General features: G+C 40.2%; 1 protein-coding gene across 6 annotated transcripts in view; it reads right to left on the bottom strand.

The window, feature by feature from the left end:
* The window catches only part of PIKFYVE (phosphoinositide kinase, FYVE-type zinc finger containing), a 99,700-nt gene extending 77,217 nt beyond the window's left edge, over positions 1 to 22,483 (bottom strand). For 4 of the 6 annotated variants that reach the window (XR_014079076.1, XR_014079077.1, XM_081578179.1 and 1 more), the window contains exons 1-7: positions 21,351 to 21,530; positions 17,666 to 17,846; positions 16,105 to 16,254; positions 12,723 to 12,841; positions 8,422 to 8,593; positions 3,187 to 3,394; positions 2,265 to 2,354 (exon numbers count right to left, since the gene is read on the bottom strand). Coding sequence is in view for 4 of the 6 variants with exons in the window: in XM_081578179.1 (XP_081434305.1) it covers positions 2,265 to 2,354; positions 3,187 to 3,394; positions 8,422 to 8,593; positions 12,723 to 12,841; positions 16,105 to 16,254; positions 17,666 to 17,837 (911 nt within the window). In the remaining 2 variants the exon portion in view is untranslated. Of the gene's footprint in view, positions 1 to 2,264; positions 2,355 to 3,186; positions 3,395 to 8,421; positions 8,594 to 12,722; positions 12,842 to 15,543; positions 15,577 to 16,104; positions 16,255 to 17,665; positions 17,847 to 21,350; positions 21,531 to 22,430 lie in introns of those variants that run through there. The other 2 variants (XM_081578178.1, XM_081578181.1) reach the window with 2 other exon arrangements.
* Positions 22,484 to 25,003: the final 2,520 nt, after the last annotated feature.

The raw sequence follows: 25,003 nt of genomic DNA, 5'->3' as shown, positions 1-25,003 counted from the left end.
GACAGACACCTCACCAAAGAAGGTATACAGACAGCAAGGATGGGAGCATATGAAAACATGTTCAGCATCACATGTCATAAGGGAATTGCACATTAAAACAATGAGTCAGCATTATATACCTATCAGAATGGTCAAAATCCAAAATACAGATGACACCAAATACTGGCCAAGGATACGGAACAACACAACTCCCATTCATTGTTGGTAGAGCTACTGTGGAAAGTAGTTTCTTACAAAACTAAACATACTCTTAACTGTAGGATCCAGTAACCACACTCCTTAGTATTTACCCAAATGAATGAAAAGTATATCCACATGAAAACTTGCATATACTTTTTATAGAAACCTTATTCATTGTTGCCAAAACATGGAAGCAACCAAGATGTCCTTCAGTAGGTGAGTGGATAAATAAACTGTTGTGGTCCCAAACAATGGACTATTCTCCAATGCTAAAAGGAAATGAGCTATCAAGCCAAAAAAACCCATGGAAGAAACTAAAATGCATATTGCCAAGTGAAAGAAATCAATCTGAAAAGGCTATATACTGTATGATTCCAACTATGTGACATTCTGGAAAAGGCAAAACTATGAAGACAGTAAAAAGATGTGTGGTTGCCATGGGTGAGGGGAGTAAGGGATCAATAAGCACAGCACAGAGGATTTTTTAAAACACTGAAACTATTCTGATCTCTACTTCAGTGGTTGAATATATGTCATTACATATTTGTTCAAACCCATAGAATATACAACAGCAAGAACAAACTATAGACTTGAGTAAAAATGATGTGATATTGTAGGTTCATCAACTGTAACAACATATCACTCTAGTGTGGGATGTTTATTTATAATGCAGAACGCTGTGGGGAGGGGCTATATGGGAACTCGCTGCACTTTCCGATCAATTCTGCTGTGAACCTACGCTGCTCTACAAAATGAAGTTTATAAGCTTTTTTTAAAGTAAAAGATGATGATGTCTGCAACTTACTCTCAAACAGTCCAGGAAAAATAAAAAAAAGTAAATGGGCAAAATGTAAATTAGTGAATCTTAATGAAGAATGTATGAAAACTTATTCCACTCTATTTCTTGCAACTCTTTTGCAAGTGTAAAATTTTCTCAAAATAAACAAAAAATGAAGCTATACAACAGCTTCCCACTCACTGATTAAATGCCAAAATCCTTACAATGAACTGTAAGAAGGTTTTACTTCTGGTACACAGGACTCCCAGTTACTCCCTGCCAGGCATGTTTCCTCTCGAGAACTAGCTGTTCCCTGTCTGCTTGGTAAACTGCTCTATAAAATGTCCGCATGGTTTACTCCCCCACATCCTCAAGTCTTTGCTCAGACATCACCCTGTCTGTGAGGTCTTCACTGAGCACACTATTCAAAATTCCAACCTTCTCCCGTTCTCCTTATGCTTTTGTGTACTTTAAACATTTGTCTGATTCACTGCTGTACTACAAGTACCTAGTTTGTAGGCACTTATTACTTGCTGAAAGAATAAACTGAATGTATGTTAAACCATGGTGAGTCAGATGCCTATTCCTTCGGGTTTATAACAACTTACTCACCAATTAACTTCATAATAACTGAAAGTGTTTTCAGGGGGAGGTGTGGATGTTAGTAAAATTCTAGCAGGTTGAAAAGGAAATGAGCAGTTACAGAACAATTATAAGCAACTATTTCAAGGAATTTGGCTAAGAAAATATACTGAGAATATAGAAAACTAGAGGCAAAACACAAAGGAAGGGGGTTTGTTTCTTTTTAATAGGTAAGACCTGAGTTTGTTTAAATGCAGACAGTAAGGAGTCAGCAGAGAGAAGTGGAAGATAAGGAACATTAATAGGGTGACTAATAAGAAAGAATAAGGGATGACAAGCAGAATACAAATGGAGAAGCAAGGTGAAGAGGAAAAGGATGAGCTCCAAATGTAATCAAGTTGGTTGGTAACTGATGCTAAGAGTTGAGGTCATCCCCTTCCGTCATCTCCCCTTTCTGCTCTGTAGCTGAAAGTGAAGTTATCTGCTAATAAATCAGAAGAACGTAGGGTTGAAGACAGCAGAAAAGAGTAGAAAAGGGCCACTGTGAGAATGCAAGTGACAGCTGACTAGCTAAAAGGAAACAAAAGTTTAATTCAGCTTTTAGAGCTAAGAAAATGTACAAAAATCAATCCTATCCATTTTATGTTTGTTCTTCTCAATACTGTAAAAAAGAAAAACCAGACATAACAGGCACAGAACACAGTGTTTTCATTTGGCAGTTCACCTATTTCGAGCAGGAGATTTCCCAGCATCCTCTTGAACAGATACAAGTCTTGTTGAAAGAGCGGTGTTTGAGGAGTCTGGATGAATTAAACTAGAAAGAAAATAGGAATATACTGATATGATTTAAGAGAGTTACAGGCAAATTCAATTTCAATAGAGTGCTAAAATATTTAAAAGCAGGTTGTTTTTCTGCAATAATGAGCTTATGGGTCATTCTTATTTTCTTCTTTCAGTTGAGGTGGAAATAGGATGATTTTTGTCTTCAGGATAACACCACCAAAAGATCAATAACGGAAGTTTATTGAGTGTGTATGTGTGAGAATGTGTGTGTGTGTGTGCACGCATGCATGCTCAGTCATGTCTGACTCTCTGAGACCCCATGGACTACAGCCCACCAGGCTCCTCTGCCCACGGAAGTTTCCAGGCAAGAACACTGGACTGGGTTGCCACTTCCTACTCCAGAGAATCTTCCTGATCCAGGGGTCAAACTCACGTCTCTTCCATCTCCTGCATTACAGGTGGATTCTTTTATCACCACACCACGTTGGAAGCCCAGAATCCAATTCTTTATGACACCTTGGGCTGTAGCCCACCAAGCTCCTCTGTCCATGGAATTTCCCAGGCAAGAAATGGGTTGCCATTTCCTCTTAAAGGGGATTTTCCCAACCCAAGGGTCAAACCCACATCTCCTGCATCTCCTGCAGGATGAATTCTTTGCTGCTGAGCCACAGGGAAGCCCTAGTTATTAAGTATAACAGGTGGCAATAAAACAATAAAATTGGCTGAATGAGTGACTTATAGAACTCTTTACATCACATATACAAAACAGAAGTGCTCTGGGGTAGCAATCCTGAGTTCAAATATTTTATTCTTAGTCCCCATAACTAGGTGGAATAGTACTGCAGATATATAAGTGACTGTACCTTTGCCAAGCAAAATCATCCTCTAAAAATATGTTGCGGCTGGCTTTTCTACTCCCCACAGGTGTACGGGGTTCACTCGGATCAAGTACAGACACAGAGGAAGCAGAGTCTGAAAGAGCATTCAAGTCTTCACCAATGGAATTACTGTCTGTGGAATGAGCATAACTTAAGGCTATTTTTCTACAGTATGTACAGGCTCGGAGGTCCCCTAGGAGGAAAAAAAAAAGAAGAAGAAAACTTATTAGATGATAACTAACATATCTATTTACCAGAACTATTAAACCCTTGGCTTAATAGTTAATAACAGGGGACCATCTTCCAGTAAAGACTACCAAACAAGACCTTTTTTTAAAACCGAAGTAACTTTGTTAGCTCTGTTATATATTTTAAAACCAAAGGGGGTGGGAGGAAGGTTTAAGGGGGGGGATATAGTCTACATATAACTGATTCACTTCATTGTACAGTAGGAACTAAAAGAAAAGAAACAGGAAGAGCAAATATGTGGGTAAATAAGCATTTACTGTATAAAATAATAAAAAAAATTTTTAAATAAAAACCAAAATTATGATAAATCCATCCAGCTACCCAAATTACTGCAAATATTTATAACAACTTAAGAAAATATGAATCAATGTACTAGAAAACTCCACTAAAAGAGTATTTCTCAAGGTTCTAGAAGTGAAGTAAGGGAATCTATCAAAGACAGGAGGTTCAAGGAAAACAATTTTAATTGAATACATAAACCAACACAAATAGAAGGAACACTTTTTACCTCGGTAACAAGGAAGGAGGAAAATGTTTAGTTCTTTATGTGAAGTCATAAAGATTGACCTCCACAAGGGGGCACAGTTTCAAAAACTGTTTAAAAACAAACAAAACTGGTTTTACAAACAATAAGAAATATGGGTTGGGGGATCTATAAAGGAAATGCTCATGGTAAAAGTTAGGATGAAAATGAAATATTCTTGGGAAGACAATAAGGTTATTTAATAATTTTAAATGTTTCTTTTTTTTTTCCTGGAAGCAGTCCTACCCAAATGTAAGTTTCATTTCTACCCTGTTCTTCTGTAACAATTTTTTGTGTATTCTATAACATTTTAGCATACTAAAAAAGGAGGTAAGATAATTAAACTTTACTAATAACATGTTACATAACAATTCTACCTTCTTTTTACCATTAACATTAGAAAACTGAAGTGACATGGAACAAAAGACTTCTAGAAGTCAACTGTACTGGGTTTTTACCATAATTACTACGAAGGACAATATATGGTCTTATTTTTTATTTTAAGACAACTATTTTATAGTACTCCATTTTATTAAATTATGCATGTATTTTAAGCAAAATTAAATATCATTTGTTGGGTTACTCATTTCTAACACAATTCAACAGGTGAATCTAAAAAAAAAAGTCTGCAGTCATGAACCACCATCAACCCCAAACCTCTTTCCCCGATCAAAAAAAACTGAACTCCAGCCCAGGATAAATGAGAGTGGAGGACATACCACCACTAGCTGACCAAGGTTGAGTTTCAGAAAAGAGATAAAATTACTTCCTGCAGAAAAGTATTTAAGTTGCCACAACAAAGGCTTGGTTCTTACACTGTAAAGAAAATCTCCCTTAATCAGTCAGCTATTAGAATGAAAATGATCAGGTCAATTAAGGGAGCCAAGCTTGACCAGAAAAGTTTTCATTTCATGAAGAATCCTCACCAGCAAGGGCCTATGGAGCAGTAAAAAAAAAAAAAAAATTACATGAGGTGGTGAAAAGGCTGACAAGACACAGCCCCTCAGTTCATTGGAGACAACAGACATATACAATTCAAAAGTTGCAAGGCAGACACAAAGACAACACTGCTACTACCATTAACAACAATAACATTCACTGATCTGTTTCTATGTGCCTAAGTATTCTAGGGATTTAGGGTCACAATATACATTTGCGTTTAGAATCTATTATCCCAACTGCAATGGTCAATTTTATGTGTCAACTTGGCAAGACTGATGAGTCGGTCCAACAACAGTCCAGTTGTTGCTGTGAAGAGTTTTTTTTTAAGATGTGATTCACATTTACAATCTGTGACTTTAAGTAGATTACCCTCCATGTGGACGCATCTCATCCAATAATTTGAAGGCCTTAAGATCAAAGACTGAGGATTCTAGAAAAAAAAAATCTTTCTCAACTCTTTTCAATAGAAATCCTGCCTGAGTTTCCAGCCTGCTGGCCTATCTCAAGAATTTCAGACTTGCCAGCTCCCTTAAACACTTGAGCCAATTCCTTAAGGTAAACCTTTCTGTCTATATAAATGTGTGTGTGTATATATGTGCATGCGTGTGCGCACGTTGGTGGGGGGGGGCAGAGGGGTATTAATACCCTACTAGTTCTGTTTCTCTGAAGAACTCTAATACAAATTTCAGTACCAAGAGTAGTTCTATAGCAACAGAATCTTAAGATTTGAGTTTTCTGAATTAGTTTTACAGTTTCTGGAATTGGTCCTCTAATTAGGTCCAAAGGCAATAAAGACTCTATTCATAGTAGTAAAGAAAACGCTAACAGCCCAAGGTGTGACGGGCAACAGAGTCATGTAAAATATCACCTATGGATACTCCTAATCAAATACTTATAAGAGGCAAAGATCTGGGTGACCATGCACTGCATATCTTAGAACATTTTTGTCAAACTACTGGGAATGAGATTAGCTGCTCCTATAATTGCACTGGACAAAGAAGGAAACAAATCACCTCAGCAATTCAGATTCCTAGCTCAAGAACTGTACAATGTACCTGAAAGTTTCTATTTCTTCCCTTAAAGAAATCATTTACAGCTGCAAAGCTGAGACTGCTAAAAAACAAACCAAGAGTCTCATCCTGCAAGTGACTGAATCACAACACGCAATGAATTACTTGACCTTACAGTGTGAATGAAAGAAAGAAGTGAAAGTCACTCAGTAGTACTGGAGTGGGTAGCTGTTCCCTTCTCCAGTGGATCCTCCCAACCCAGAGATCGAACCTAGGTCTCTCATATTGCAAGCAGATTTTTTACCAGCTGAGCCACCAGGGAAGCCCAAGAATACTGGAGTGGGTGGCCTATCCCTTCTCCAGCAGATCTTCCCAACCCAGGAATCGAACCTAGGTCTGCCATCTGCCACGTGGCAGGCGGATTCTTCACCAGCTGAGCTACTAGGGAAGCCCTGACCTTATAGTGTGTGTGCTAAGTTGCTTATTAAAGTAATGGCATTGATTAGAAAGGAATGAGATCCTGAAAACTGGAATGGGGTACTTGGGCGATGAAGCTGGGAACACTGAACTCCCAATTTCAGGTCAGGCTTCTCTGCAAGTAGGAGTAGCCTTTCCGCCCTGTCTGAGACTAACTCTGCTTTGCCTGAGAAATTTGCAATGGCCTCCCACGAGTGAGCTGCCTTGCAAGACCCTGCTTATTCTCCTCAGAACCCACTCCCACTACCCTCTGTGCTTCCAGGCCTACAAGTAGACTCAAGTCCCAGCAGGCCCTGAAAGGTGAGTTATAAAGTGTGACCCATGAGGAAGGACACTACAATCCAAAAGAACTACGTGATTTTTCCAATCTAGACAAACAGAAACCCAGGGAATATGTGTGGGAATGGCTACCAAGGGTATAGGATAATAGTAGAAAGAACATAAAGTTGGATCAAACTTCATCTATTGGTAAGTGCCCACTAAGCAGATTCTGGATTTAATGTTATAGTTCCAGGTGTTCAAAGGGGCTCTAACAGTCTGGTTAACTGAGTGGTTGGCTAAAATATGGACCAAAAGTGGCCTACAACTAAATGAAGTTGAATACCAAAATCACTGTGGAATGCTCTAAAGGAAGGGATCCAAAGGCTTAGAGAGTCTGCTAAGAGCAGATTTACCAGGTAAGACGCTGGGTCACCTTGAGGTAGGAATCCACTACACTGCCAAAAAATATATACTGTTAATCTTCCTACGAGGTCTCCCCTGAGGACCTACAGCCTTTTACCAGAGTGACCGTGCACTGAGAAAAAGGTAATAGTCAAACTTTTAGGGGATTACTGGACTTTGGCTCTGAACTAACACTAATTCCAAGAACCCAAAACGTTACTATGGTTTCAAGTCAGCAGGGGCTTACAGAGGTCATGATCAACAGAGTTTCAGCTCAGGTCCATGTTACAGTGGGTTCAACAGGTCCCCGAAGCCAGTAGTGGTTATCTCTCAGTTCTAAAATATGTAACTGGAATAGACATTCTCAGCAAATGGCAAAACCCCTACATTTGTTCCCTGACCTGTGAAGTAAAGGCAATTATGGTAGTTCTGGCCTCCAGAATGGTGAGACAACAAATTTCTGTTTATTCTAAGCCACTCAGTTTGTGGTATTTTGTTAAAAGAGCCCTAGGCAACTGAGACATCAGCCACATTAAAAAGACAAGATTTTACCCAAAGAGTAATGGGAGCTCTGAAAGGGTATTTGGCAGGGGAAATATTCATGATCAAACTAGCATTTAACAGGACACTAGAGTATGCAAAAAGAATCTGAGGTAGGGAAAAATTAAAGTTAAAAAAACTTTAAAAGGCTGTAGCCATAATTTGGATGAAAGATAACTGGGGTCTGAACTCTGAAGCAGTTTGGGTTTAAAAAGAAATTTTCAGTGAATAAGGCCACAAGGAAGATTTACATGAAAACAAAAATAACATGAGAGAGATACTAAGAATGTTCTCTTTTTGGTAACTTCTGCACACCTTCCACTCCCTATCACTACACACACCACTGTTTAGTTTTCTTGTGCTTCAATAAATAACTTTAAATTTCTATATTACTAAAGTTCAGGAAAGAATATGAGTAAATGCAATTTGCTAGAGCACAGTGCTAAGGAATATATATCTGTATATATTTTGTATATATAAAATTCAAAATTTGTATTTTGTAAAATAAAAAGTCACAGTAACATAAACTACTCTAACCATCACTGTAACCATCCTACCTAATAAACATGAATGGTGCCGTGGTTTTCACTACCACCTATGATACACTGTCTTTTACTCTTGTTATTTATGAACATCTCCATCTATTTCATTATTTGACTACAAAGTCCTTTAAAGCAAAGTCGTGTCTCCCTCATGTTTGTTCTCCCCATGTCTCACACATAAAATCCAAAATAAAAAATGACTTAACATGGGTCCCCTATTGCAACTATTTTATTGCCTTTAAAAATTGTAAAATTGTCAATAAAGCTCATTTACCTGTATAACCCATAAATTTTCCAGGGATTTCTTGATTGCAGCAACGACTGCAGAAAATCTGCCCACACAGTCGGCAGTGGTGTCTGCGCCTAAAAGTGGTAAATTTCTCATTACAGTCATAGCACTCTTTACACTGGCTATCTGGCATCCAGTATTGCTTCAGGTCACTATCCTGCAACAATAAAAATGTGTGAAGGCTTCTTGAAAATACTGATTTATCAAACTGCAAAGGCAAATGCAATGCTAGTCAAAATCCTAGAAAATTTCTTTTGCAGAAATTAACAAGCTATTTCTAAAATTCACATGAGAATGCAAAAGTTCAAGAGGACCAACCAAGGCAACCAAGGCAATCTTCAAGAAAAATAAGCTGAAGGACTTACAATGTCTGTCATTAAGATTTATTCTAAACCTACAGTAATTTTAGACAAAGTATTGGTGTAAGGAAAACTGGAGCTGTGAAAGAAAGAGAAAAGCCCTGGCACACCCTCACACAATATGCAGACTTACGACAAGGCCTGCAATGCAATCAGTGAAGGATGGTTTTTAAAAAAAGAAAATGGTACTGGGTCCAACTAGACATCCATGGGGAAAAAAATGTATCTTGATCCATATACCTTCACATCAATAATAAAGCTTCTCGAAGAAACCATGGAAGATAGTCTCCCATGGTTCATTTTTTACTGCCCCAGGTCATGGTAGAGAGGTCTGACACAATGTGGTCCACTGGAGAAGGGAATGGCAAACCACTTCAGTATTCTTGCCTTGAGAACCCCATGAACAGTATGAAAAGCCAAAAGATAGGACACTGAAAGATGAACTCCCCAGGTCAGTAGGTGCCCAATATGCTACCTGAGATCAGTGGAGAAATAACTACAGAAAGAATGATGGGATGGAGCCAAAGCAAAAACAACACCCAGTTGTGAATGGGACTGGTGACAGAAGAAAGATTCGATGCTGTAAAGAGCAATATTGCATAGGAACCTGGAATGTTAGGTCCATGAATCAAGGCAAATTGGAAGTGCTCAAACAGATGACAAGAGTGAACGTCGACAATCTAGGAATCAGTGAACTAAGATAGACTGGAATGGGTGAATTTAACTCAGATGACCATCATATCTACTACTGTCGGCAGAAATCCCTTAGAAGAAATGGAGTAGCCATCATAGTCAAAAAAAGAGTCTGAAATGCAGTACTTGGATGCAATCTCAAAAACGAAAGAATGATCTCTGTTCGTCTCCAAGGCAAACCATTCAATATCATGGTAATTAAAGTCTATGCCCGACCAGTAACGCCGAAGAAGTTGAAGTTGAACAGTTCTATGAAGACCTACAAGACCTTCTAGAACCAACACCCAAAAAAGATGTCCTTTTCATTATAGGGGACTGGAATGCAAAAATAGGAAGTCAAGAAACACCTGGAATAACAGGCAAATTTGGACTTGGAGTACAGAATGAAGTTGGGCAAAGGCTAATAAGAGTTTTGCCAAGAGAACGCACTGGTCATAGCAAACACCCTCTTCCAACAACACAAGAGAAGACTCTACACATGGACATCACCAGATGGTCGACACCGAAATCAGATTAATTATACTCTTTGCAGCCAAAGATGGAGAAGCTCTATACGGTCAGCAAAAACAAGACCAGGAGCTGACTGTGGATCAGATGATGAACTCCTTATTGCCAAATTCAGACTGAAATTGAAGAAAGTAGAGAAAACTACTAGACCATTCAGGTATGACCTAAATCAAATCCCTTATGACTATACAGTAGAAGTGAGAAACTGATTTAAAGGACTAGATCTGATAGACAGAGTGCCTGATGAACAATGGACAGAGGTTCATGACGTTGTACAGGCGACAGGAATCAAGACCATCCCCAAGAAAAAGAAATGCAAAAAAGCAAAATGGCTGTCTGAGGAGGCCTTACAAATAGCTGTGAAAAGATGGGAAGCGAAAAGCAAAGGAGAAAAGGAAGGATACACCCATTTGAATGCAGACTTCCAAAGAATAGCACAGACAGATAAGAAACCCTTCCTCAGCAATCAATGTAAAGAAATAGAGGAAAACAATAGAATGGGAAAGACTAGAGATCTTTTCAAGAAAATTAGAGATACCAAGGGAACATTTCATGCAGAGATGGGTTCAAAAAAGGATAGAAATGGTAGTGACCTAACAGAAGCAGAAGATATTAAGAAGAGGTGGCAAGAATACACAGAAGAACTGTACAAAAAAGTTCTTCACAACCCAGACAATCACAATGGTGTGATCACTCACCTAGAGCCAGACATCCTGGAATGTGAAGTCAAGTGGGCCTTAGGAAGCATCACTACGAACAAAGCTAAGGAGGTGATGGAATTCCAGTTGAGCTATTTCAAATCCTCAAAGATGATGCTGTGAAAGTGCTGCACTCAATATGCCAGCAAATTTGGAAAACTCAGCAGTGGCCACAGGACTAGAAAAGGTCAGTTTTCATTCCAATCCCAAAGAAAGGCAATGCCAAAGAATGCTCAAACTACCACACAAATGCACTCATCTCACACGCTAGTAAAGTAATGCTCAAAATTCTCCAAGCCAGGCTTCAGCAATATGTGAACCAAGAACTTCCACATGTTCAAGCTGGTTTTAGAAAAGGCAAAGGAACCAGAGATCAAACTGCCAACATCCGATGATCATTGAAAAAGCAAGAGAGTACCAGAAAAACATCTATTTCTGCTTTATTGACTATGCCAAAGCCTTTGACTGTGTGGATCACAATAAACTGGAAAGTTCTTCAAGAGATGGGAATACCAGACCACCTGACCTGCCTCTAAAAAACCTGTATGCAGGTCAGGAAGCAACAGTTAGAACTGGACATGGAACAACTGACTGGTTCCAAATAGGAAAAGGAGTGTGTTAAGGCTGAATATTGTCACCCTGCTTATTTAACTTTTATGCAGAGTACATCATGAGAAACGCTGGGCTGGAGGAAGTACAAGCCGGAATCAAGATTGCCGGGAGAAATATCAATAACCTCAGATATGCAGATGACACCATCCTTGTGGCAGAAAGTGAAGAAATAAAGAGCCTCTTGATGAAAGTGAAAGAGGAGAGTGAAAAAGTTGGCTTAAAGCTCAACATTCAGAAAACTAAGATCATGGCATCCGGTCCCATCACTTCATGGCAGATAGATGTGGAAACAGTGTCAGACTTTATTTTTCTGGGCTCCAAAATCACTGCAGATGGTGATTGCAGCCATGAAATTAAAAGACGCTTACTCCTTGGAAGGAAAGTTACGACTGACCTAGACAGTGTATTACAAAGTAGAGACATTACTTTGCCAACAAAGGTCCGTCTAGTCAAGGATATGGTTTTTCCAGTGGTCATGTATGAATGTGAGAGTTGGACTATAAAAAAGCTGAGCGCCGACGAATTGATGCTTTTGAACTGTGGTGTTGGAGAAGACTCTTGAGAGTCCCTTGGACTGCAAGGAGATCCAACCAGTCCATCCTAAAGGAGATCAGTCCTGGGTGTTCATTGGATGGACTGATGTTGAAGCTGGAACTCCAATACTTTGGCCACTTGATGCAAAGACCTGACTCACTGGAAAAAAACCCTGATGCTGGGAAGGATCTGGGGGCAGGAGGAGAAGGGGACGACAGAGGATGAGATGGCTAGATGGCATCACCAACTCGATGGACATGGGTTTGGGTGGACTCGGGGAATTGGTGATGGACAGGGAGGCCTGGCATGCTGCGGTTCATGGGGTCGCAAAGAGTCGGACACAACTGAGCAACTGAACTGAACTGAACGGGGTTAGAAAAACACTTTTTAAATAAACCACAAAAAGCACAATCCATAAAAAGAAAACATTTTCATAAATTAAAAGAAGGAACTTATGATTAAAAATCTGCTCTCCACAGCTGGAGTAAGCATTAACTGAACTTTCTTTTAAGTGGCATTGTACCATTTTCAGTGAGCACTGCTGCTGCTGCTGCTAAGTCGCGTCAGTCGTGTCCGACTCTGTGCGACCCCATAGACGGCAGCACACCAGGCTCCGCCGTCCCTGGGATTCTCCAGGCAAGAACACTGGAGTGGGTTGCCATTTCCTTCTCCAATGCATGAAAGTGAAAAGTGAAAGTGAATTTGCTCAGTAGTGTCCAACTCTTAGCGACCCCATGGACTGCAGCCTACCAGGCTCCTCTGTCCATGGGATTTTCCAGGCAAGAATACTGGAGTGGGTTGCCAGTGCCTTCCCCAAAGTGAGCACTGCATGATCCCCATATAAGTGCTTAAGGAGGAATCCTCTAAAGAATCTAGACAATACCTGGCTCTTTCCCTCCATGATTTCCTTGAGGCGTTTTAATACTGTGCTGAGGCTTCGGAGTTGAACAGCTGTGCGAGGGTCATGACCTCCAAAAGTAGGTTCTGCCTTCCTTCTGGTGTCTGAGTCAGGATTACAAAACAAAAAGCTACTTTAATAGTATCAATGCAAACTGCTTCTTACTTTTAGCATATACTTACGTTCGCCCAGCCAGTGAGTGGCACAGACTGAGAGTTAAAACTAGTCTTTATAAGGGTAAGAGGCTGTTGAAAGTGTAAAACACTGTTTCACAAGCAAATGAGGACTGAGACAGCACTGTCTGAGACCACTAATGATTCTGAGGCCTGGATGGGAGCATCACTTAACATGGCACAAAACTCATTAGTGATTTCTTGGGCCCTTCTGTCCCAAGTCAGAATAAATTTCTGCTAGAAATTTAGCAGAAGGAAAAGCAATGCCAGTGAGTTATCCTAGCCTAGTCTCCACAGTTATCAGGTCAGCAACAGGGCTGAACAGTTTGGCTAGGCCTACAGATCACAAAACCAAAGGCTTGTGCTGCAGATCATTAGGAAAGAATTTAACAGCCAACCTCAGAGTCTGACAGACGTCAGAACACCCAAGATGGTAATTTATGCACAGACTTCCCTTCACCAATGTCCAAGAAGACTTCTCTTTACCAAAGAATTGCTAGAGCTCCAACCCTACCCTTCCCTGCCACCTCCCCTCCCCTACAGCTCCAAGCAAGAAGGAATCACTTGCTCTTGAAACAGCAAAACTGAAGACAGTCCCGTCAATAAAAAAACAGGCCTACATTCCAGTTTTGTGGCCAGAATGGGCTATGCCCACCAAAGCTATCATATGTTATTTCCTTATTTTAGAGCAAGATTATAACTGAGGTTTCTACCTATCCCTGGCTCCAGCAGTTTTTAAACCTAAAGATGAAGTAGAGGTGGCCTGAAAAAATGGACGAACATCACTATTAGCTTAATCTCATTAACCCATGGCAAGGCCCTCTCTAAATCCTTCCCAAACTCACTATTTGCTACATTTGCTTTAGATGTTCTTTGTTTTGCTTGAGTGGCAAGGAAAAGACTACAAAGAAATCACAAGTTAATATTTAAATCTAAACTGATGAAGAACTTCCAACGATATTAATTATGGAAATAACTATTTAAATGGCACTTACGTTACAAAACTGAAAACTTTATCTTTCTATAAACAATACCTTAATCTCAGCAGATATGTTATTACTAGAATAAAAATGTATATGTATTAGAATTACAAAACTGCTCTTGAGTCTTTGTGATAAACCAACTCTTCATGATTTATGAACTGCAAAAGGAGAGACAGATGAAGCTGTTAGAACAGGAAAGCTGTGGTCCCATGCACGGGAAATAATTAACTGCAAAGCCCCTTGCGTATAGCCACTTAGTATAAGAGAATACAAACAGCATCATCCATTGAAAAAGCAGGAGGAAGACTATTCCTAGAAACAATAGATGATGGTTTCAACATGGATGAGGATGAAAGAAAAAGGACAGAAAATCTGGTTCAGCACCCTGCCCTCAAGCAATCATCTCAGCTGCTTCTCTTGTAAAATGAATATTCTTAATAGAAAATCAAATGACTTCCCAGGGTCAAAGAGCTGGTAAATTGTGGAATTACAGTCTTAATAGGAAACGGAACTAGACTGGTCAAACAGTCCCAGGCTCGTCAAACTCAAATGCCTCAAGCAGCTAAAGAAGAATCAAAGACTCAAGTGGACTGAGAAGACTGTAAGGAATGCAGCAAACTAGACATTACAGGTTCCACCTAGCAATATTTAAATTCAAGCTTATCAAAATAACAAGACAAGGTCTGGTACGCTGTCAGTTTGTAACCCCTGAAAGACTAGATTCTAGTCTAACTCCTCAATTTTATAAACGAAGAAATCCTATGTTTAATTCAGTATAGGATATAGTCAAAAGAGTTCCCTTAACAAAAATAGGAGTGACACTCCAGACCGGGTTCAAGAGCTAAGGAGTTTTAAGGTTCAAAGTCAGATTGGGGATGGTCTCTTCCTTCCATCCATTTGGAGTAAGGAACTTACTTCTCCCTCTCCCCCTTCCTTCCTTCCGATTCTTCCTACCAAACAGCTGACATAACCCAGGCCAGGGCCCTCTGCCCTGGGAAACCTGCAGAGGGGATGCAGCCAGCTCTGCTCCAGTCCTCTGGGAGAAACTCTCCTTCTGCTTGGCTTCGCCTCCTCCTCTGACCTACTGGAAGCAGGTCCTGAGACAAGTCCCAACTAGCTATTAATAAAATATGCTTCTGCCGACCACCATTACCTGTGCCTGCCTACTTGTCACTTGAAGACCTTGGGGGGAAGACTGGCCAGATAAGATTTGACGTTCACAGACACCTGATTTTCAATGCTGCACCCCTTTCCCTCTCTTATGCCACCTCTCATTGCCCTTCCCCTACCACCTTGAGTCAGGCAAACCACTGTATTGAGTTGAATAATCTAACAGAAATACAACATACAACAACTCACTTTATCTAGTCTCTCAATGCAGGCACTGATCCCATCCCAGCCTGTACTCAACAGAAGAGCATGAAAATGAAGGAGATGGCGGTATAGCAGACCAGGATGGAGAACAAACAGGTGAGGGGAGCTCAGTTTATCCAGCCACACTGACAGTTTGCATCCCGACAAGGACAGAAAGCCAAGAGCAAGTGGCAGCCCACTGATGGAACTGAGAGACTTCTGCAACCAGCGGCATGCATGTCACATTACACTCGCCACCCCAAGAACAGATGTAGCAGTCACAAAGTTCAAACTAACCTGAGTTCTCCTGGGGGTGTTGCAAACTGTCCTCTGCTGAAACCCAAGCAAGTAATTAATCAAAAAAAAAAAAAAGTCAAGAGATCTCTGCCTTTCCCAAATTAAAGTTTACTGAAATGTTTAAGAACTCGTTTGCTAGGTCACTTCAGTCATGTCCAACACTGCAACCCTATGGACTGTAGCCCAACAGGATTCCCTGGAAATCCCTCTGTCACTGGGATTCTCCAGGAAAGAATACTGGAGTGGGTTGCCATGTCCTCCTCCAGGGGATCTTGCCAACCCTGGGATCTATCCCATGTTTCTTAGGTCTCCTACATTGGTAGGCAGGTTCTTTACCACTAGCACCACTTGGAAAGCCCAAATTAAAGTTTAATGAAATGTTTAAGAACTTCTGTTTAGGTATCAACAAATTATTTCACTATCCAGGTAAGTTTCATTAATCCTCAAGAGTACCTGACTATTCCAAATAGCAAAAAAGTTAAGTCAATAAACAACCTGGAAAACACAATGACTGGGAAAGTCTAATACTCAGAGAGGAATGAAATGCAAACAGTATCATACCTAACACTGAAGATCGACGCTGGAACTCCTCATTAAGCTGCTTTTTATAAGGTGTAGGTGATCTCACAGATTGTGTCCTTGAAGGGAGCTGAGGGCTGGTCCAACTTCCACTCAGTGACTGTTGTTCTCCCTGGCCCCCTTCTCCTCTCTCTGTAGCAAAGGAAAGCTTGGAATTATTGGGAAAACTAAGACTCAAGAGCTCAGCAAAGAAAAGGAAATAGATGAGATTTTTCAGGAAAGAATGTATACTTGTATCACATACCTAAGTAAAACTTAAGGTTGAAAAAAAAAATTCAAAACAGGTGGCAAAATTACAGGCCAATAATTACATCCTTGGTATATGTGACCTTCGGTTTGTTTTACTTTTCACTAGAAATTTCTTGAGCACATTAATGGAAACAGAATGCAAGCTTCACATGAAGGCTGGGGTCTTTTGTTATTCTATTTTATTTATGGGATAGATTTCCTGACTATTAACATAGTGCCCAGTGGATAGCAGGTGCTCAATAAACATTTGCTAAATAACAAGACTACTGTAAATGTAATGTAACCTAGACAGGATCCTGGAACACAAAAAGGACATTAGGTAGAAACTAGAGAAATACGAATAAAATACATACTTCGGTTAGCAACATTGTGTCAATAATGGCTCACTGATTGTAATAAACGTACTCTACCAATGTAAGATGTTAATAACATGTACTCTACCAATGTAAGATGTTAATAACAAGGAAAACTGGGTGTAGGGATATATGAGAACTTCCTGTATTATTTTTCTAATTTTTCCATAAATCCAGAATTATTCAACATAAGACTGCTGAGGTTTCTTTAAAAAAAAAAAAGATTACTGTTTTCAAAATGATGGACTAATGGGAGGTTTTACAGAGCTTTAAACATGCCTGCTAATAAAAGTCAGTTAATACTATTAAAATTTCCACTGAGTTAAACTATTAACCCATAAATCCCTTTCAACGAGAGGGATTACTTTCTAACACATTTCGAACAATACTGCCAAATATAAAGCAAAAGATGTAGACCATGTTTTCTAACTCTTCTAATGAGAAAAAAACATATTACTTAAAAAGAGCTCATTTTAAAAACATATTTTCATTTGATATCATTAAATATATTAAACAGATTAACAACAAGCCTGCTGACAGCTTTTAATTTTTGAAAAATATGAACCCTTCCTCCCATGTGCTGATTCTTTAGTTTCATTGTTTTCATTAAAATCTTTTGGCTATTAACCTCTAAAAGAGCAAAGTCCATCCTATGGACTTAAGAATACAGATATATTAACAAAGGAAAAAAAAAAATGATGATGCTAACTTTAACCTCCTTTTAACATTTAGTTTTCAATTCCAACTTTCCATTCCAATAATTACTAAGATTAAAGTGAAAATTCTAGCTTTCTTTTCTTATGCAATTAAACCCAAGGACCTATGATGAAGGCTACTTCCTAGTTAATATTCACTTTCTTGTAAAGACACAGCATAAAAGTTGAATAAGAGAATTTCAGAGAATCAAGATGGCAGGGTGTCTAATCTTTAATAGGTCTTACCTTTGTTAAATCGAAAGAGATTGACAAAAGAACTATATGCTGATTTAAAAGGAGGCTCGTCCTGATCAGGAGTCAGAGGTTTAAAGTGTGTGAGATGAGAAGGACTGGTAGGAGACCGAGGCAAGTCATTAGCAGAGTCCAATGTTGGGGAAGTCTTATCATCTGTGGCCATTTCATGAGTCTAATAACAAAAGAAATAAGCAAAAGTAAGTTCCTCAGGAAGCCCAAAGGCTGATTCCAAACAGCACCCAAACGTCTATAAATCTGACTTCAAAAACTCACACCTAAGAAAACCAGAGTACTTAAGTCTACTTCAGCATACATTCCAAATCAATACTTGAAAACACTGCAGTCTAGATCATAAGGAAGAGTTTCAATTATCTAAAACTAGGAACATTTACAGTCAATCTCATTTTCAAAATTAATATATTTTTATGTATTTGTATTTTATGTATATGTATTTGTAGTTTCAAACACAAAAAAAGCACAAAAGTAAGAAGGCAAGGAAAAAATGTGAACAGGCAAAAAGGAAAAAAAGATTTTTCACTTTATTTATACATTTTTCATTTCACGATTTTTTTTCTTGAAAAAGAAATAGCTCTTTAAAGTTGGCGGGGAGGGTAAACTGGTTTTACAAAAGCATACAAATTCTTCCAAGTTTTACTTCACTTATTTCAATGTTTGCTTTTTTAAAAAATATGAAAAAATAAATACTTCCAAGAACGGGAAATAAAAGTCATCCCTTAGTGACATTTCTATATAACCTCAAAAGTTACCTCAAACTATGTCTCATCAGCTATGAGAATGATCTAAACCAACAAGCTGATCCCCACTACATGTCCTCCTAGGTACAGGAGCCCGGTTTTTCTCCTTAAGTCTAAACTCATATAGGCATTACAACGAAGATCTTAAAGTGCTTTTTTTTCTAAATAACCAAAAATCATAATTCAACCAAAGGACTGTTACCTACATCCTCAGATGCAGGTAACAGAAAAGCACAGATGTCTATTTTCTGCCATATTGATTAATACTTCAAATAAAAGAGAAGCCCATGAACTATGCATAACTCATCAAAATGCTATAGCTTGTAATCTTATATTTACAAGGAGGACACTACACTCTTATAAAATGCTCTTCACTTTCAAAATCCTATCTACCACCTCATTTCATTTCTATGAACAGCTGGAACACAGAACTGGCCTTATTACTACATTTTACCTCCGAGGCAACCAACGTACACTGACCCTAAAACAACCTTCTCGAGGGTCACATAGCTATTCAGTGGTCCAACTGTAACTAGATGCCAAATTTCACTCCAGAATTACTCCCCCCCCCACCCCCGAGGGTAGCATTTTTTATCTAATTATTTCCTCTTTTAATTAAAGAGGTATTTCAAGGTTGCAATGGTTTTGGAGGCATACACTCTTGGTTTCAAATTTTGACTACGAAATTTCTTAGCTGAGTAAACCCACGTAAGAGCCCTGTGAGATATATATTACCATCCTCATTTTACATAGTGGAAACTGAGGCATAGTGTGACTAAGTGGGATGGCTATGTGAAGCACTTTTAGCAGAGTGCTTGCCCATAAAAGGCACAGAATTAGTCTTTAGAGCAAAATTATTTTGTAGCTCTTCACAGACTTTCAATTCTGGTCTATTTGAATTTTAACTGTTCAGGATGTTGCCTGATTAATAATTTAATTAATTGTTAATTAAACAAACCAAAAATAAACCACTGACAAAGAGAATTTTGACAACAAACATTTATTGGAATGGGGTGGGGGGAAGAAAAAGAGGAAGAAGAGGAAGGGGCAGGGGGAGAAGAGGAGGAAGGAAGGAGAGAAAGGACACATCCTTCTAAAGTGTCCTGACAACCCACACTCCTGCAGAAAGGGTTGGGAAATTAGCTGATGATTGACTGACCAAGTGTAAACTCAAAAAAGTAAAAAGAGAGGTCTGGAGAGAAATACTGTGACAGCAGTAACAACCTGAAGGCCTCAGAGAACATCCTACACTCTGTTTTGACACAAGTGACATGAGAAGAGTAAAGCAACCTTCCTGGAGAGTCCTAGCATCACACCTAAGAGTCACCCACATACAAACTTTTATTAGACTTTGGAGAGGTGAGGATAAAAATTACCATGAAAACACTGACTGATGTAGTCTCTAAAAGAATACAATCACACAGAGTTAATCATAATAATTATATAATGATATCACGACCATGAAAAAACTACAACTCTTTTCTATGGCAGCTTAATAACTGTCTGTGACATAAACTAGGATTCTTTCCTATCTGAGAGGTAACTACAAGTATTCACTTACTCATTCAAAGACCTCGCTCATGTATCACCAACACATTGCCTCTTCTCCTTTGCAGACTTGTATATATAGGTCCACTAAGCACTATCAAAAGGCTTGTCAGGAGCTGACATTTAGAAAATAAGCCTACTCCACCAGTCAAATCAAAATTTTAGCAGACAGAAAAACCCAAGTATCAGTTCAGTCATTTCTAAGCACAGTGTTTTTTAAAAAACAAAATAAAGATACTCAAAATATATCTAACAATGCAGGACAGCTGAACATTAGAAATGTTAGTTTCCATCTACAAAGTTTTTTTTGTTCAATTTTTGACTGATGTACCAACAGATGGAGGCTTTCTAAAGGAAAACCACATGATCCATATTCTTCTTCCCAGAAAGAAGAAAAAGAGGACATGGGAGGGTAGTCTTGCTCTTCAACAGAAACTTAACCTGCTCACCTCTGTCACAAACTCGAATCCAACAGAAAGAAATTAAGAATATTTTTTGTAAGAATTCTGACAGTGGGAGTTTGGGAGTGCTAGAAAACAAAATTCAAATAAATCAGAAACAAAACACTACAATATAACAACAGACCACCTCTCCTGTGAATATCGGAGTAATTTTACAAAAATGTGCACTGAATCAGTACGGGATAATTTAATAAATGCACTCACCAGATAAACAGAAATGACATATAGAATTCCAGTATTTCTCATATTTCTTGAATGTCTTAATGATAACTTCTATATAAACCAAAAGACCCCTAATTTCCTAAAAATATTCCATTCTCATTCGCTTGTTGGGAACGTTCTAAACAAGGGGAAAATACTAACTGGGAAATCAGGTCTTCTTCTCAAAAGACTAACACGGGTACAAACGGAACGGTCTCAAAGAGCAGAGACAAGCACTATAGGAGATAAATACATACCTGAAACCTCACTATTGGTACCGTTTCTGTAGATTAGTAACTTTCTTGCCTAGTCTACGCATGCACCTCTGCAACCCAAGCTCAGAGTTTATCCATCAGAGAGAGGAGGAACTGGACTAGGGACCTCTCAAATAAGTTCAAGTACACGGGACAAGACATGAGCAAGGGAACTTCAAATGCTTCCAAGGAAACCTCTTCAAGTTCCACCCGGATCCCTTCCCCACTCGCTATACACGAGGCAGCCGGGGAATCAGGGGAGCCGCCTGAATTGGAGCACAAGTTCTCTGCCCTTCCTTACCCGGCCTCCGCCGCAGCCCGGCCTCAGCCCTAGCTGTGAAGCCCAGCTGTCGCCTTCACTTCAGAGTTCCCCTCCGCTCCGGCCCGAGAGCTTCCTAAACCCGCCTTCTTCCCCACACTCAGGCCCAACCGGCCGCGCGCCAAGTCCCTCCTTTACCTGCGCCTCCCGCCGCAGCCCCGCAGGCCACCCTCCACCCCAGCCTCGGATTCACCGGGTCCAGGCGCAGAAAAGCGGTTTGGAAGCCCAGCGCTGCGGTACTCAGGCCGCCGGCGGTTGCGGCAGGAAGCAAAGCTTCTTACATGGTTGCTGCGGCTTCTCGCTTCCCCCCAAGGCTCCGCCCCCTGTTCCTCCTCCCCTCCAATCCGCAACTCTCCAGGCGGCGGCTCCGCCCTCCGTGCCCCGCCCTCACGACGTTCGGATCAGACGCTCAGGCAGAAGGAATCCAGCCCAGATAGAGTCGTGCTCGACACCTTGACCGAGATTAAGCCGCTTGTCTTCCTAGAGGAAGCCACGGCGACTGCGCGCGTGAGCATCACGCGTGCCGGGTCACCAGACGGGTGCAGGCAGGACTGCGGTTACCGTATGTGTTCGATAATATGGGCACTCATACGACAGAGGATGAGATGGTTGGTTGGCATCACCGACTCAATGGACATGAGTTTGAGTAAGCTCCGGGAGTTGGTGATAGGCAGGGAAGCCTGCCGTGCTGCAGTCCATGGGGTCGCAAAGAATGAGACGCAACTGAGCTACTGAAGTGAACTGAACTGAATGTTATCGCGCTCAGCTTTCTTACTGACTGACACTTGTTCCTAAAGCGAACACTGTTATCAGACTTGGGAGATGCTGCTAAATGGTCACGTGATCTTAAACAAATTACCAATTTCTTCAGGCTCTAGACCTCTTATCGGTAAAGTGGGGCTAATGATAGTAGGCTTCACAGATAGTTTTGTGAAGGTTAGGTAAAACATTGTACGTAAAGCATTCGCACAATGTGTCTAATCCAGTGATGTTAGCGCTATAGCTAATTCTTTCATTCAAGTTTTGTGGTGCAAAGACTGGTGCATGTAAGGTTACCAGCCCCGACTTGCTCAGCCTGGCTCGCATTACCCATCATTTTGTCCTGCTGACAGGATGTGGAACTTGTCAGGGAAGAAGGGAAATGAACCCCAAAGTGAGGTGCTATTTTAATTAAATTCTGCAGGCCTATTTCCCCCAAGAGTTTTGGCAAATTCTCACCCAATTTTCCTTGAGTTGGATCTTTGCAGCCACTGGAGAGTAGCATGGAAGCCTGAAGTCTGGTAGCGGTATAAATCTCAGTTACCATCCTCAGCTGAGCGCCTCGGCAATCACCCTAGGAATTGGTAGTCAACTTCCTCTTCCATGCCTCACTACTGCAATAGCCACCACCACCACCACCACCCCTACCCCTGTTACGTTATTCTCAGCAAGAGAATCTTATTCTACCTTAGTGGAATAGCCTGAGCTATTCAGTGCAATCTCTAACTACCTAACCACCCCTACGACATTTACCTACATCCACATCCACCCTTACCGCTTCCCAGGTGGTGCAGCAGTAAGGAATCCACCTGCCAATGCAGGAGGCATGGGTTTAATCCCTGGGTCAGGAAGATCCCCTGGAGAAGGAAATGACAACCCACTCCAGTATTCTTGCTTGGGAAATGCCTTGGACAGAGGAGCCTGGCAGGCTACAGTCCATGGAGTCACAAAGAGTCTGACACAACTGAGCATGCACATGCATACATCCACTCTGGCCTGACTCCTGCCCTGTGAGTAAAAAGAGCCTCTTCTTCCTCGGTTCAATCCTCCCAGCTCGCAATCCACTTTCTCGTCTCTCCCCTTGGAAGTCACCACGTCTAAGCTCATACTGCTGCAGCATGACAGGCCAGTAAATGGAGAAACAAGTTGTTGGGTCAAGAAATAGTGACTTTATTCAGAAAGCCAGTAAATCAAGAAGATGGTAGACTCGTGCTCCAAAGAACCATCTTGCCTGAGTTAAAATTTAGGATTCTTGTATGCTAAAAGGAAAAGGAGTAATGTCAGACATTTCCAGATTCCAGTCAGCTCCCTAAGGGAATGTGTTAATTTTTTCCTCCCTGCATTGTGCCTGATCAGGGTTGTTTCCTCTGAGCTAAACAAAGGGAATTTAGTTTAATGCTCATTACCTAGGAGGCAAAGTTCCTGGAGATGGGTTATTATGTATAATTTAAGCTTATAGGCGGGGCTCCCCAGGTGGTGCTAGTGGTAAAGAACCTGCTTGCCAATGCAGGTGACAGAAGAGACGCAGGTTCAATCCCTGGATCAGGGAAGATCCCCTGGAGGAGGACATGGCAACCCACTCCTGTATTCTTGCCTGGAGAATCCCCATGGACAGAGGAGCCTGGCAGGCTACAATAGAGTCAGACACAACTGAATACACATGCACAGAAGCTTAGAGGTAATATCCCTTTAGTGGTTAACTTGTAGTAGAGTACAAAGTTTCTTCCCTATTACAGGAGTTGGCACCATATCTTCAACTTCTTTTTCCAGTGACTCCTCCTCAGCTCGTAAATGTCTATGCCTTCCAGAAACAAACATTTTAAAAGAAGCAAAAAGAACTCCCCCCCCTTGTAACTAATCTGGTGATGTTAATACTTCATAAACCTACAACAAAGTATAAATTAGACCAAGACATCATATGAACAAGATAGTCCAGTTGCCGCTGACCCTAGTAAATAAAGAAACTCCATACATGGTAAAAGATAAACTGAGGCATATTAAAACCTTCAAGAGTTTATTTGAGGAAGAATGGGGCATCACCAAATGCAAAGTGGTTAGAAGCACTCCGGCAATAGGAATTTGGGGATAGACTTACAAAGAGGTAACTCAAGAAAATGGATTGACTCTAGCTTAGGCAGTTGCCTTATTTAGGAAAGCCTAGGTGGCTATTGATAATTGGTTATCCTTTGGTTTCAAATTTCTAACCTCGAGGTATTACAGGCTTAGGTTTTTGGTTTGCTTACTTAGGCTACTAGGACATTAGAGCCAAGTCTGTCCAAGGTCCTCCTGGTTTAACTTAATAATGGTAAACAAAACAGCTATTTGATGAATATTTTTTGAATGACTAATTTGATGGAAAATGTGTTAGTTCAGCACTAGGGATAAAACTGTGAACAGGACATAGTCCATGTCCTCAAGAAGCTTACAGTCTAATATATGTATTGGCTTACAGTTTAATTTCTGTGAAAAGGAGACAAAAAACAGGGGAAAAAATCAGTTTAGATTCTCAACTCGTTCCAGACATCAAAATTAACTCCAGCTGAATTATACCTGTAGAGAGATATTTGAGTAAACATTCTCCTCTAAAACTCTCATCGGTTGTAAATCAATTATTCTTCAAATATATTATATATATGTATTGTAAAAAGAAAAAAAACTCATCATGAAACAGAGCAGGACCCTATGGTCCTTGACCCCTCCCTGCACCGTGTCATCTACCTGCCTCTTGCCTGTGGAAAACTTTAGTCAAAGAATAAGTTTAATCAGAGAAATGAGAACATGTGAAAACAAAGGAAAACAGTCAAAGGAGACTAAATAATAATAATGTAGTCATTAAGCATAGTCAAGGACCTTTAGTTCTTTCTCAAGGGCTATAGATAATATTCTGGGTTATCATAGCCTATGAACTGTCTTATAGATACCAAACACCAGGTGGAGAAGTTGATGACATGATGACCAGACTGTAACCAGGACATGAGCTGCCACAATTCAAAATGGGAACAAACGGACCCTGGAACTGAAGATTAATTGTA

Source organism: Giraffa tippelskirchi, chromosome 3, assembly GCF_054371585.1.
Source record: "Giraffa tippelskirchi isolate mGirTip1 chromosome 3, T2T-mGirTip1v1.2.pri, whole genome shotgun sequence".
NCBI classification, from domain to species: Eukaryota; Metazoa; Chordata; class Mammalia; order Artiodactyla; family Giraffidae; genus Giraffa; species Giraffa tippelskirchi.
This window is presented reverse-complemented; position numbering and strand designations above follow the sequence as displayed.